Source organism: Aplosporella prunicola, assembly GCF_010093885.1.
Source record: "Aplosporella prunicola CBS 121167 unplaced genomic scaffold K452scaffold_30, whole genome shotgun sequence".
Classification (NCBI taxonomy): domain Eukaryota; kingdom Fungi; phylum Ascomycota; class Dothideomycetes; order Botryosphaeriales; family Aplosporellaceae; genus Aplosporella; species Aplosporella prunicola.
In genome coordinates, this window is record NW_022983558.1 from 14,196 (window position 1) to 27,397 (window position 13,202).

General features: G+C 46.9%; 6 protein-coding genes across 6 annotated transcripts; 3 read left to right on the plus strand and 3 right to left on the minus strand.

Moving 5' to 3' along the window:
- Positions 1 to 974: 974 nt before the first annotated feature.
- On the minus strand, positions 975 to 2,025 carry K452DRAFT_361903 (uncharacterized protein). Its single transcript, XM_033546457.1, has 2 exons — positions 1,502 to 2,025; positions 975 to 1,439 (listed from the first exon to the last, which is right to left on the minus strand). Exons 1-2 carry the CDS (start codon positions 1,908 to 1,910, stop codon positions 1,021 to 1,023), a joined length of 828 nt encoding a protein of 275 aa, XP_033393071.1. The 5' UTR covers positions 1,911 to 2,025; the 3' UTR covers positions 975 to 1,020.
- Positions 2,026 to 2,537: 512 nt separating this feature from the next.
- On the plus strand, positions 2,538 to 3,275 carry K452DRAFT_321788 (uncharacterized protein). Its single transcript, XM_033544431.1, has 2 exons — positions 2,538 to 2,952; positions 3,021 to 3,275. Exons 1-2 carry the CDS (start codon positions 2,598 to 2,600, stop codon positions 3,125 to 3,127), a joined length of 462 nt encoding a protein of 153 aa, XP_033393072.1. The 5' UTR covers positions 2,538 to 2,597; the 3' UTR covers positions 3,128 to 3,275.
- A 490-nt stretch (positions 3,276 to 3,765) lies between these two features.
- On the plus strand, positions 3,766 to 4,719 carry K452DRAFT_361905 (uncharacterized protein). Its single transcript, XM_033546458.1, has 3 exons — positions 3,766 to 4,199; positions 4,265 to 4,368; positions 4,421 to 4,719. Exons 1-3 carry the CDS (start codon positions 3,948 to 3,950, stop codon positions 4,557 to 4,559), a joined length of 495 nt encoding a protein of 164 aa, XP_033393073.1. The 5' UTR covers positions 3,766 to 3,947; the 3' UTR covers positions 4,560 to 4,719.
- Positions 4,720 to 5,312: 593 nt separating this feature from the next.
- On the minus strand, positions 5,313 to 6,904 carry K452DRAFT_235964 (uncharacterized protein; the record flags this gene model as incomplete). The annotated part of the gene is made up of 2 exons (XM_033537472.1): positions 5,313 to 5,793; positions 5,850 to 6,904. The coding sequence occupies 2 exons, from the start codon at positions 6,902 to 6,904 to the stop codon at positions 5,313 to 5,315; spliced, it is 1,536 nt and encodes a 511-aa protein (XP_033393074.1).
- Positions 6,905 to 9,247: 2,343 nt separating this feature from the next.
- Positions 9,248 to 11,561, plus strand: K452DRAFT_278583 (uncharacterized protein). Its single transcript, XM_033539372.1, has 5 exons — positions 9,248 to 9,977; positions 10,040 to 10,167; positions 10,237 to 10,410; positions 10,471 to 11,142; positions 11,226 to 11,561. Exons 1-4 carry the CDS (start codon positions 9,689 to 9,691, stop codon positions 11,110 to 11,112), a joined length of 1,233 nt encoding a protein of 410 aa, XP_033393075.1. The 5' UTR covers positions 9,248 to 9,688; the 3' UTR covers positions 11,113 to 11,142; positions 11,226 to 11,561.
- K452DRAFT_312371 (uncharacterized protein) lies at positions 11,222 to 12,534 on the minus strand (the record flags this gene model as incomplete). The annotated part of the gene is made up of 2 exons (XM_033543551.1): positions 11,222 to 11,906; positions 11,978 to 12,534. 2 exons carry the CDS (start codon positions 12,532 to 12,534, stop codon positions 11,222 to 11,224), a joined length of 1,242 nt encoding a protein of 413 aa, XP_033393076.1.
- Between the last annotated feature and the right edge of the window lie 668 nt (positions 12,535 to 13,202).

The window sequence follows — 13,202 nt, forward strand, 5'->3', positions numbered from 1 at the left end:
TTCTTTTAGATAGCAGCATATATACCTCTATAGGTAGCAGTAATCTAGGAGGACAAGCGGCGTCTAATTCCTCGCGCCCAGCTTCACAGAGATTTATGTCTATACACCACGGTATACATCGATAAGCGAAAGCTAAGTAACATCAATCTAAATTAGGTAGTGAGACGAAATTGACTGGCTATAATTACTCTACCACACCCACTTATAGCTTTCTCTACGACCTACTTTGGGGCCCTCAAGGATTCGAAAAAAGGCAGCAAGAGATCAAGATCGATTGTTTCAACTGTAACACATCGAGCTACCTGCAATTAACGTCAACGGAGGAGCTGGAGCTTACCAGCCTACCAGCCCTCTCTAATTCGCTTTTTACGGACATCATGGTCGAGACAGGAAATCCAGCCGTTGCTTGGCAGGCTTTAACAACTTTTGCAATACGAGCCGCCTACTATGACTGGCTTCCCAGCTTTTCGACAAATGGTAGTATAACTATAACTCATAACGTACTGTGTCAAAGGCCTAAACGATATCGAGGTTTCTCTATAGTCATGGTAAATTTGTTGGTGCACTTCCTACTGATTATTGTAGCGTTTGTTTGGTTTTGCAAAGCTACGAAGTATACAGTTATTAACAACGCCTGGCAGGTCGTTGCATCTCTAGGAACTCCACAGATTGGTAATGTACTGGAGGGAGTTAAGGTGGTGGATGACAAGTCTGTGGAAAGATCGATAAAGAAGTCGGAGAGATCCCTAAAAAGATATAGGATAGGGGATGGCGTGTAGATGTGTCTGTTCAGCACTGGGTAATATTTGATGGTTTTTCTTTTGGTAATCGCGAAGCGCATAGTTTCGCTTGCATGTCCCATCAGCTGATTTCTCTTGCAAGATTTCAAGTTTCCTGAATCGTTGGCCGATGAACACTTGAAGCTATAACGTCAAAATACACATTCAGTCATGCCTATCATGCCATACTGCGAACGCAACATTCCATGCCGCAACCAAAAAACTTCAATACCACCCTCCCCTATTCATTTTTCCCTTCCACGCTCCCAATGGTCCCCAACGCAAGCGCCACCAACGATCTCGTCTTCTGATCCTCCGAGTTCTTCAGCTTCTCCAAATCTTTCTTCCAGCCCTCCCACCTCTCAAGGTTATACTTGACATCGTTCTCCCCCTCTACACTCGCAAACAGATCCCCCTTACGAACATGGTCCCACAGCCTCTCTCCCGCAAGCATGAACCACAAACACGCAGCTCTGATGGCAACGTCCGTAGGCTCGGACGGCTCGTTCTGCGTCCCGAAGGCGTATTTGAATGCTGTGAGTGCCCATGAAGAAGACATGTCGAACTTGATGGCAGGGGAAGCAGTAAGCTGCGCGGCGAAAGCAGTGACAAGCTCCCAACGCTCATTCTCTTCCGGCCAGTTGGTTGCGTCGAGAGGGTCTAAGTAGGCTTGTTATCTTTCATTTTGCTATTGAAGGAATATAGGGAGGTGGCGATCATACCGAACGAGCCCAGCTCGTCGGCAAATGTAATGCCGACGGTAGGAAGGTCCGCCCAGACGATGCTGCCAAAATACTGCACCGGCTCGCCCGTCTTTGGGTCCGTTACCGTCGTGTTCTGCAGCTCCTGCAGCACGGCGATGAGCTTCTCCTGCTGGTCTGGTGACGCGCGCGCACCGGCCTCGAAAAAGCAGGCAGAAGTACGCTCGAGCTGCATGCCGAGTGCCTCATCATCTTGCTCGCTAGCTTGAATGGCGGCTTTAGTGAGATCTAAAATTGTGTGGACGGCGTCGGAAGGTGAAAGAGTTTTCTGATGGACTAAAGCATCAAAGACCTTGAACTCGTCTTTGGCTTCCAGCTCCGAGATGTGTTTGGCCTGGCTATGGCGAAGGGATTCTTTACTCAGTGGCATTGTGATGTTTGGGTGTAATGAGAAGGCGGGGTTGTCGTTGAGAGATATTGATTGAGCGTGAAAGGTTCTCTTTTATCGAGTGAAAGCGCTGGAAAAAGGCCAGTGACGTCATCTGACATGCAGCTCTCTGAGCTGAAGCCCGATATCATTCCGCTTCGATCCGCTTTGAAACAGCTGTGCAAAGAAAAAGTAAGGGTTGGGGCTTACATAGCCCCTCACGCCCCGCACTCAGCCGCTCCAATGAATTTAGCTGCAATCTGCCGAACCCTACACCAAATCCTCCACTTTGCATAAGTGATCAACCGGCACGGCCCGGATGAGCAATGTCCACGTATACCTCCGTTCCAAGCCCCCACGAGCTGAGGCGTCTGTGCTACAGTTTTTCGAAGTACTCAAGGGTAGTGGTCATATTGCGCTTTCAGGTTTGACCAATGGTAGTTCCACAACAGGAATCATTCTTGACATGCCGGTATTTATGAAGCTAATGTTAATGATCATTTGGACAAGCATGTTCGAAATGGCATTTTCATCAGTGCAGAGGAGTACTCACAGCTGAGAGCACGGCACGATAGTCCGTATGCATCTTTGGGTATATAAGAGAAGCTCGAGAGGTTTAAGCAGCTCATTACAAGCACCAAATCAGATCTCAACGACCAAACTACTTCTGTCTCCCTCGACAAAATAACAATGTTCTTCCCTCTCAAGTCTGCCTTCCTTCTCGGCCTCGCTGCCATCTCCGTGGCCTCCCCCATCGCGAACGCAGACGCCGCTAGTGCCAGTGCGGGCGAGGTCGCATACGCCAACAATTTGTTCGCCCGCGCCAAGGTCCCTGAAATGGTGAAATGCAGAGATAAAGAATACTCGAAGGCGGACATCAACAACGCTCTCAGCCAAGCTAGGACCGCACAGAGTCAAGGTGGCGTAGGCGGCTTCCCTAAGTTCTTCGGAAACGAAGGAAAGGACCGAAAGCCAGTGTTCCCGAACATTCCCAAGTCAACAAACCTGTATGAGTATCCCTTGAAGAAAGATAGTGCGTGGACGGGTATGTTTTCCGCTTAGCGCTGTTTTGATAATTTTATTGTGAGGGGATGCTAATGCTTCAACTGGCAGGTGGTGCTAAGGATCCGGTGAGAGTGGTCATGAAAGAGGACTACTCTTACGCTGGCGTTATGGGTCATACTCCCGATGTATCCAATGCCTATAAGAAATGTGCTTGAAAGGTTCCATGGCTTCAAACCGAGCAACGGATAAGCGGTTGCATACTATCTCGTTATTCAGTATATCCTTAACTTTTGCGCATTTCCTTAGCGCATTTATATTGCTACTGGCTTGCATGAGTTTGATAATATGTTATTCAACTTGAGTAAAGAAGGTTTCAGCTCGCATTATGGATTGACATGAAAATGTGAAGCGGTGCCCCAAACAAAGAAAACGAAATATCCGCCGGGTCATGCCGGTGTGGCATCAACACCGCAAACACCATTTCGCGGCTCTAACCACCCGACCACACATAAAGCTTACAACCTTGCTCGTGTTTCAAATCTAAAAACACAAATTATTTCATATTTTGCTGGGGTAGCTAACTTCGAACTATATAACTCTCAACTTAGCTTTCTTTACGTACTAAATTTCAAGTCGAAAGCATTTCTATTTCCGCAGTACATAGTGATGTCTCGACGTCCCTCGCAAGAGAATATTTAGACAGTAACAGTGACTTTGCAAAAATAACTCTAGCTCACACCACCGACATATCGTGAGAATCGTATATGCAGGATCATGTGACTCGTAAGCTGACATCCTACACGAGTTCTAGGAAAATCAGATACCATTGTACGAAAACTCATCCGTATCTTCTCAAAATGCTTGCCTTATCCTACGTTACACCGTTCACCCTTATCAAGTAACCCCGTATACGCATTACGGCAACCTTCACAGCGATGAAAGTCTGATATAAAATCATTCCGATCTCTTCTCCGAAGCATCATCCACTAGCACCACTCCTTTGCACACTTAACAAGCCACCCTATCCCCGCAAACATGCGCTTCATCAGCTCCATCATTCCATTACTCGCTCTTCTCGCCACCGCTGCATCAGCAGCCACATGCAGCACCCCCGGCCAATGCATCCACCTCAACACCATCTACTCCAACGCCCCCAGTGGGCGACCAGGCAACTACTTCAACAACCTACAGTTTGAAGTCTGGGAGGACAATGCGGACAGTAGCGAGGTGGCGCTTTGTCGCGCGGACTGGGACTACCGGACCCCCGCGGGTCGACCGCAAGGATACGTACGTTTGCAAAGGAGATCTTCATGCGAAGGTCGAAAGGCACGCTGATGTGAATTATTGTGTAGATTATCTGCAACACGACAGCGTGGAGCTGGTATGTCCCCAGCTATGAGAGCTTCAAGGTGTTTGACTTGGAGGTGAGGCATGATTTCCAAGACCAGAATAACACGTGAGTATGTGAGCATTTGTGGAAAACAATTGGGTGCTGATTTGATTGCTAGGTGGCATGAGAAGTATGCGCGCTTGAATTTGAACAGCGAGACGGCTTCTTGTGGTGGATCCGCTGTTGGTGCGGCAGGCTGTACTTGGGGGCCGGTGGATGCGGCGGTTTACAATGAGACGACCAGCTCGTGGTATTAGTGTGAAGGGTTTAGTGCAAGGGCAAGAGTAGGGAAATTACAAAGGAAAAAGTTCGTCAGTACTGCAGTGAAAGTGGATGAGAATTAATCAGTTCTTTGTATTTAATATTGATTTTATTTGTTGTTTTTGGGATTTGCGTTTATAACTTTGTTTAACTGGGTTAACTGCATTTCTTTGTGCCAATAAGAAAACGTCTTTGGCCTCGCTCAAATAAGGAGATAACAGGTAAAATTACGCTAGGAAACAAGAGCAGCCTATGACTTGCTGCAGCATTACCAACAGAATCGGCCACTTCTAAATCCTGAACTTGAAACCAAGCCCATATCTCCCTCAAGCACTGAAACACCGCAATGTCTTCACAACAAAACTTTATTCGCCGGCGCCAGAGATCTACGGCGAAATGGCCCTTCCTGCCTTACATCCCACCACCTTTACTGGTCTCACTCTTGTTGAATGGCTACCCCGTCTTTTCCCAGCCGGAAATGGCAACATGCGCAAACATACAGTTTAACAAACTTACCAACATTATACTCGTTTTTTACTTGACTAGTCCTAAGGTCTACAAGCATGCACATTTGACAGGAAATTATCCCAGTAATAGCTCATCATAATAACATAGCGATGGGGATGTGCGGCCATTCTGCTGCAAAGAAACAAAGAGCTATTGCTAACATTTAATGAGTTTTCCAACATCCATATAGTTTACAACCGCAAACGAAATACTCAGTAGTAAAAACCTTCACAAGGAAATACCTATCCCGGGAGCTCTGGAGTTGGTGAGTTTGCTGGCAGTTCCACTGGCTCTTGTTTTTCTTTCAATTCGTCCAGCTCTGCTGGTTTTTCTTTTCCCATCTCTGCCTCAAAAATTGCACTTTCAGGAGACAGCTCCGAGCGCCCCTTCTCTTTGGAATCCAGTTCCGGCTTTTCCGCTAACCGGGCTTCCCTAAACCGAGCTTCCCTGGCGTCGGCTTCCAACTGCCGTTTTTTCCTTCTCCTGATGATCCAGAAATACACTGCGGCTCCTGCTACAAACAATACCGCGACGACAACTGCAACGACAATGCCTGCAATCTTTCCACCGGAGAGGGGGTTGGAACTACTGGCTTCCGTTGTGGTGGAAGCATCAGGGTTGTAGGTGTACGTGTCTCTCTCCACTGTCTTAGAAAATACAGAAGCGAGATCGCTGTAATTCCAACCATTCTTTGGCGTGTTCAGCGTCGCACCCCCTGTGGAGCTGTACAGTTGATCAAATTAGTTTAAAGCGTAACGGAGAACAGCATGAAAACTCACCTTCCCCCAATGATAGTCGCTACTACGTCCGGGACAGAGTATTCTATCTTCGGCTCGAATTGTGTCCGCCAGGTATATGTGGAAGTGTCTAGCACCTTGAAAGGGGGATATGTCGAGTTGCATTTGTCGTTTAAAACCGTCGTCTCATTTCCAACCCCAAGGTTAACGCGGCCACCTGAGACGATCATTTGCGCATCGTTCCACATATCGCATTTGTGCCGGTGGCGTCCAGGGCTGGTCTTTGGATCTGACCCATTGACCCGTATCCAGCGGAATGATGGGATACTAAGCACGTAAATGTCGTCATATGCTTGATCTTCCGCCAGGTCCCAGCCCCCATAGATAGTAATTTGGAAACTCGAGTCGTCCGGTGCAGATGAAACAACAGCGCAGAATTCAGAGCGTTTGGGAGGGATATCGCCTGTGGCTTGTTGTCGGTACCACATGTTCGAAAAAATGTCGTAAACCCAAATATCGCTCATATCTCGCTGGTCCCAGTCCCAGCCTGATTTGAATTGACTTCCTTTGTATTCTGTGTCGTATCCTCCGAAAGCCACAAGGATTCCTGAATCTCCTTTCCTTACGTAGGACATGACGCCTTGTAAGATGTGTGGGCCAGATAAACCCTCCTGTGCCGTCATGAAGCTCCATTGTGGATTAAGTGAGTTCTCCGATTGGAACTTTATAGTTCCATTGGTGCTATTCTCGGATGCCATGAGCCAGCCACCTGTATAGAAAGACACTCCGTTCTTTACATCCACTGCAAACACACCATCGCTGTTGGATGCGTAGCTTATTCTACCGCCTTCTACTTCGATCAGACTCCATTCGTCCGTTGAGGTATTGAATCCCCAAATTTCATTGTAGATGTCGTCCGCTTCTGGCCCAATCATGGCTGCATATGGATATAGCATTTCGTGGTCGTAAAAGTATGTCCCGGTTGAGCCACCTGTCTTTGGAGGTTCGCCGCCAGTAAGTGTCGTGCCGGGCAGGACAGATGTTTGAAAAAGCGACAGATCCAACGGTTTATCAACGTCGATCGTTTCGTTGAGCATAATCCAGTAGAGTGAAGAAGTGTTTTGCCATGATTTTCCATCGTCGAACGTGTAGTTGCCGCTTGAAAATAATAATCGATCATTAACGATGGCAGCTGGCAGCAACAGTATCAGCCTTCAACTCTTCTTATAATGAAAAATATAACGGAGACAAGTTAGCGTCGAGACTCACTTCTCTGGTTCATCAATCCACATATTGCCTCTGCGGAAGCCAAAGACCGGAAAGCTGCTAGGAAGATGAGATAAAGAGCGTAGATCCTAATACAACAACGGGTCATCCTTGTAAAGATGAAGGTGTTAATGCAGTACTTTTCGTTTCAGACTTCAAATTTTATGGGGCGGGAAAAGATCGAGTTTTAGACGTTTTGCCATTTTTCAGGTTTCCGTACACCGACCCATGATAGGCATATACTCGCGACATGGGCTCTAAGCATGTGATATCCTGGGCTTACTGCAGTAATGTGTTCACCAATCAACAATTGCCTCGTCGATATTATTTTGAAGTGATAACGCATCTATCCCATGCTTCACAAGGTATTCTAAGAGAAACTCGCCTTTCCCCGCGGAGACTGTGGGTGGTTATTCCTCATTCGGAGTGGCGCAATATGTATGCTGACGCCAAGATTTCTAATGTGCAGAAGCTGACCTTTGCTATAATGATAACCGGGTTCTCTGCAGCGTTGTGATGCCTGCGTAAATCTACGCCACAGTTGAACAGGAAATGCAGTAGATCAATGAAGCTGGAGCGGTGGTACTGAGAAATGTCTTCTCCGCATGTTTGAGCGGAGCAAATGTTGCTTTCAAGCGACAGGATGAATATGTATTGCAAGCATTGCGAGAAATTATGTGAAACATTATTGCTTACGGACATCGTCAGGCCTGCTACTTGTCAGCCCCCTTTGCCACTGCTATTAAGATTCACGGCTATAGCGAGGCGAGCAAGGTTTGCTCTGGAGATAAGGTTCGGCCCGTGATCCTTTATCTTTCAGAAGCTACTTTAACGAAGCAGGCTCATGATTTGCTCGACTTGACTGGGCTTTGTTAGGCATTTGAAAGGCGTTCAAGACCAAAAAACTAAACTCTAGAGCTGTTTGAGAAACAGTGCTATGAAGTTCACGTTTGGGATTGAAAGCAAATATGTGGCTGCTTACACCGGCTTGAGCGGAAATTCCCCTGTGCGGCATTTTCTCAACTTGGATTTAAGCATGACGGAAGGCGACAATGGCAAGGATAAGCATGCTAAATGTCAGCCGTTTGAAACAAACTTTTCTAATTGCGGAAGCGTGCAGCATGCATAAGCGACAATCACGTAAAGCCTCCACTCCACGTGCGGAGAAGACGTCGGTCTTATACGTTCGTCCCGCTCAACATCTCCATATCTTACACTCACGCTGGAGAGTGTGCCTGAGCTTAGTTTAAAGACTAAAAGCATATTTTGTGAAGTTTTGCGTTGAGTATCGGGTTGAGAGGACAGCGAATTGCTGGCATGTGCGGTTATTCACTATGGCTAAACTCCGTGCGGGGATGTCGGAAGTGGGGTCGCAGCTGCAACTGCCAACAGCGGTAAAGACCCGATGGGCACTTCACATAACCAATCTGTTAGAGATATTATTGGCCAAGAGGTGGTGCCTTGTTTATTTCTTGGACCCAATAATTGTCAAAGCAATTACCAGGATGCTGATTCTATCACAATTGCCCGGAACGTTGCGAACACTGGCGATGTGACTTTCACTTATACCAGATAATAAGCAGGAGCTCTACTGGCTTACCAACACCACTGAAACTGAGAGTACTTTAACATTGCTTTGAATAATATCAAAAGTTTGCTGTTTGCGTGGTTTTGAAAGAACAACGACTGCACAGAACAAACAGTAGCAAATATAATTCTAAAATAATAACACTTTAAATCTCTTTAGCTCTAAATTAACCCTTTTTTTATGAGTGTCTGTATCGCGTCACCCTGGTCAAGCCGATTGTGTAAGACTACTATGATAGGAAGAAGCGCTTTGCCACTTTGTTTGCTTTTTCCGCCCCAACGCTAAGGAGAGCGTACCTATTTGGTTTCACTACCAGATCGGCGAACTAGACTGTATGTAATACCACTCGGGATGTCGCCTGGTTGAGATTTAACTAGTTGTTGGCAGTATAGCCGTTCAATCAGTTGATTTGCTATGCAGGCATCCCCGCGCAGTTATCATTCGAGTTGGTAAAACATCCGAACAACTGGCATGATCTCACGCCATGGCTTAGCTTTTAAGCAATTTCGCTTGCTTCCCATTAGGATTTCTCCGTATTTAATTTATAAATCTTCTTGTTGCCTCAGTCTCATAGAAAAAGAGTGCCCTACTCACGATTAGACTCCGGCTTTCTGATTCGCCGATGACCACTGCTTGGCAATATTTGCAACATCTCATCGACCTTAAACAATCGTTGCTGCAACTCGGCACTAAAGCTCAATACTTGGGGGGTGGATGCTGTCAGCATAAAGCGGGAAAGAGATCAGCTTTTCGAGAGTCCATAAATTGCAAGTGGTAGAATTTTGCGATGAAAGCAAAAAGTGGGTATCTGGTATACGATCGCTACATCGCTTTCCAAATGTGATTCCTCTCGGTATTCTCACCTAATTTTTAGCCCCCACCGATCTTCCAGATGCGAATATTCTCCGAACACAAATCTACATGCACATCCGGTTCGAAGTGTATAAGATCGTACTTCGTCCCAACTTCCGCACGCCCATCATTTTTCCTTTAAACCCTTTTGTTTTTGCCAGCCCTGTCAGACTTCATGACCCACCACGCTCTCGTGTTCGGCGCTTCAGGTATCCTGGGCTGGGCCGCAGTGAATGAAATCCTCAGCAGCTATCCGCAGAAGGGCACGTACTCCAGAGTGACGGCAATCACCAACAGACCCCTAAGTTTCGAGGATTCATTGTGGCCAACTCCGGGACCGGAAACACCTGCTTTGAACCTCATTTGCGGAATCGATCTTTTGAATACCAATGCAGATGATCTGAAGCAGACTCTTAAAGAAAAGGCCCCAGACATTGAGACAGTCGATCATGTCTTCTACTTCGGTTAGTCTTAACATTTGAAAACCAATAGTTGACAAAAAACTAAGCATGTTTATTATCATTAGCATACAAATTTGATCCCGACTTTTCTACTGAAGCTGCCATGAACCTTTCTATGGTTCAACACAGCTTTGACGCTCTGGAGTCGCTTGCTTTGAACTTACGCTACGTTGTCTTTCCCACAGGAACAAAGGTACAAAGTATAACCTAAAATGGCCTCGTAAAATACCCATGGTTTTTTACTGAAACAAAATACAATCAGGGCTACGGAATTCATCTTCCTTCTCGCCCATACAAGGCACCTTTTGTCGAAACCATGAACACACTCCCAGAACCCGCACGCAGCGAGCTTTTTTACTACGTGATCCGCGACGAACTGACGCAGCGCCAAAAAGGCAAAGCCTGGAAATGGGCTGAAGTGCGCTGCGACATGATTGTACGTTCTTCCTCATCTTCTATTTAATAAAAGAGACACTGACTCACCATCTACATTCAGGTCGGCTTTGTCCCACATTCCAGTCCCTATAACCTCGTTGGCACATATGGAAACTTCCTCTCCCTCTATCGCTTCATGCATGAGAAGGGGCACCCTGACGCGCTCTCTCCGCGCGTGCCATATCCATCTCCTGGCCCTTCTTTTCGCGTCCTCAACAATGAAGGCAACCAGCGCGTTTTCGCGCACTTCAGCATCCACTTATGCCTGAATCCTCAGCGCTCAGGCAATGGCGAGCTCTACAATATCGGTGGTGAGACTGTTCCAGTATCATACGGAGATCGCTGGCGCGACATTGTGGCCAACTTTGGACTCGAAGGGGTAGATCCCGTGGACAAAGAAGATGCAAGATACCTAGGTGGTGCAGTTGGATTTGTTAGAAGCCATGGAGACATGGTGGAGAAGTTAAGAAGGGAGAAAGGAGTCGATCTGCAAGTGATAACCTTTGAGGATGGTTTTGACATGTGGATGGAAGTGTTTGATTTTGATCATCATCTTGCGCTGGAAAAAACAAGGAGTGTGGGATTCAAAAAGGAAGAGGCGTCAAAGGACATCTGGAAGTGGGTTTTGGGTATTTACGCTCGTGCTGGAAAGCAATATCTAGGCGACGGTGGGAAGGAGACAAAGTGGACATCAAGAATTTAGTTTTTAAACTGGGCCAAAGACTATCCACCACTGTATGCTCACTGTTAGTCCGGGCAAGTATTTATATGGGTCGGGATATGCCTCTGAATGTACATGTCTCGTGATAAACTTACCAGTTGCTCATCCGATTTGGATTCATATCCCAAGTCCCAACTACAAAGTACCCAAGTCCCTTAGAAGAATTCCCAGCGCCCTCGACTGAATCGACAGATCTCCAAAACCTGTCATGCGGCCCCCTGGATCCGGTCAAGGGCTCAGCATTCCGGGTATTCAGCGCGAACAACCAAGAGTCGGGCACCATGAACTCAAGGTGCAGATTCCTCGAACGGATAATATCGTCAACTACACTAAACCAAGCAGCCTCAATCCTGGGGGAAACAACCCCATAACCCTCATAATACCATGTTTCAAGATGGACCCTCAATCTGCGTAGCCGCGGAAGAAGCATCTCGCGCCAGGTGTTTTCGTAACATTGGAGTTCATGAGGTTGGCCGGGGTCAGGAGGCCATATAATACCCCAATGGGTAATCTCGAGAGATGTAATTGATCCGAAGTGGTTCGTAGGAAGAGCCAGTGAAATGATAGATAATTGTCTCCAGCATCCAGGGTTCTCATAGTCGTTGCAATCAGGAATAGATGGAATCGACGACGTACTAACTCTGTACCAATCTAAAGCTCTATGGTAGTAGGGGACTTCATGTCCTAGTGGGACGGCTATAGGAGGGGTTTTATGAATGGCATATCTCATAGTAAAAGTGTTTGTCTCGTATAGGACAGCGATGCCTTCGTAATATCTACTCGAGGTTACAACGTGCTTGTGAACGCCATCATCGTAGTAAGTAAGGGTTTGGGGTAGTAGACTTACGCCTTACGGCACACTAAAATCCATCGCGCGTCCACCCTACACTTTTCTGGATTTTTCGCGACACCATTCTCTTCGCAATACTGGTTATCACGATAGCCACATTCGCCCGTACACTTATCTTTGCAGAGATTGTTAGAGCCGCGACAGCAAACGCAACTTCTCCAGCGCCACTCCCTGCGCTGTCCTGCTTTTTCTCTTGGCCATCTACTCTCATAACCACCGTGCCCGTTTCCTTTGCGAATAGGGTAATCATACTCCATCCCAATGTGCACAACGCGTTTTCCGAACAAGACTTCATATAAACGCAAGCGGATATCCAGGGGTAGTCGTCCAAAAAACGGTGACTGCATCTGCTCATGCATCCCCAGATCGTCTTCAGTGGTCGGTGTCAGTGGACGCGGACGGGGATGAGGGACGGGTAGCGCAGTCGGGCCGTCCCCAAGAGGTCTGCCTATTAGGGTGGTGATGCGTTTGCCTAGGAAGCGGAACCGATTCGGCCTATCGACGGCCGGTGGCGGTCGCACCCGCCGGATAGGAGGATCCCACGTTAGTGTCATGGTTTGATTCGGGCTGTTGGGGCGTGGGTAGAAGTTTTATGCTGGAATAGAGTGGGGGCCATTTAAAGATAGGCGAGTGCCGTGCCATCAAACTTTATCGTATGATACTCGAATGGGGCCGGATTTACGCTAGCCGGTTCACATTATGACCCACAGCATGTATAATGGGGGCCATTTCAGTGAGCACCACATGTACAGGTGATAGCATCAGTTGCGCTTTCAGCTTTGTTGGTGGCTTTCAATTGCTCAACTATTAATCACTATGCAGACACTGACAAAAGGGCAACCAATCGGAATCTCCTATCATTTATCTGCTTTCACTTATTTGTTTCTGTGAAGCTGGGCGCGAGGAATTGGACGCCGCTTGTCCCCCTAGATTACTGCTACCTATAGAGGTATATATGCTGCTATCTAAAAGAACACGTTTCTTGTTGAGATCCTTAATTCCTTGCAGTAGAAGAACGTGTGGTGTAAGGGAGTTAGTTTATTGTGTAACAACTAACCGTAGGGTTGAAGCTGTGCGTTGTTAGAGTGATACTGGCTGACACACCCCCTTTATGATGGGCAATTTGATGCTCATTATGATAAAAGAAATAAGCCCTTTGAGACTTAAAAGAAAAAACCGAGAGAGGTAAAAGGAAACCATAATGAAACAACCTAATTTAGTG

Excerpts from the sequence above, each read along its gene's own strand:
- K452DRAFT_321788 (XM_033544431.1), top strand. The coding sequence starts at position 2,598 with ATGTTCTTCCCTCTCAAGTCTGCCTTCCTTCTCGGCCTCGCTGCCATC. Across the intron at positions 2,953-3,020 it reads GAAAGATAGTGCGTGGACGG|GTGGTGCTAAGGATCCGGTG; the intron begins GTATGTTTTCCG and ends TTCAACTGGCAG.
- K452DRAFT_361903 (XM_033546457.1), bottom strand. The coding sequence starts at position 1,910 with ATGCCACTGAGTAAAGAATCCCTTCGCCATAGCCAGGCCAAACACATC. Across the intron at positions 1,440-1,501 it reads CGACGAGCTGGGCTCGTTCG|ACCCTCTCGACGCAACCAAC; the intron begins GTATGATCGCCA and ends AAGCCTACTTAG.
- K452DRAFT_361905 (XM_033546458.1), top strand. The coding sequence starts at position 3,948 with ATGCGCTTCATCAGCTCCATCATTCCATTACTCGCTCTTCTCGCCACC. Across the intron at positions 4,200-4,264 it reads CGGGTCGACCGCAAGGATAC|ATTATCTGCAACACGACAGC; the intron begins GTACGTTTGCAA and ends ATTATTGTGTAG. Across the intron at positions 4,369-4,420 it reads TTCCAAGACCAGAATAACAC|GTGGCATGAGAAGTATGCGC; the intron begins GTGAGTATGTGA and ends TTTGATTGCTAG.
- K452DRAFT_278583 (XM_033539372.1), top strand. The coding sequence starts at position 9,689 with ATGACCCACCACGCTCTCGTGTTCGGCGCTTCAGGTATCCTGGGCTGG. Across the intron at positions 9,978-10,039 it reads CGATCATGTCTTCTACTTCG|CATACAAATTTGATCCCGAC; the intron begins GTTAGTCTTAAC and ends TATTATCATTAG. Across the intron at positions 10,168-10,236 it reads TCTTTCCCACAGGAACAAAG|GGCTACGGAATTCATCTTCC; the intron begins GTACAAAGTATA and ends AAATACAATCAG.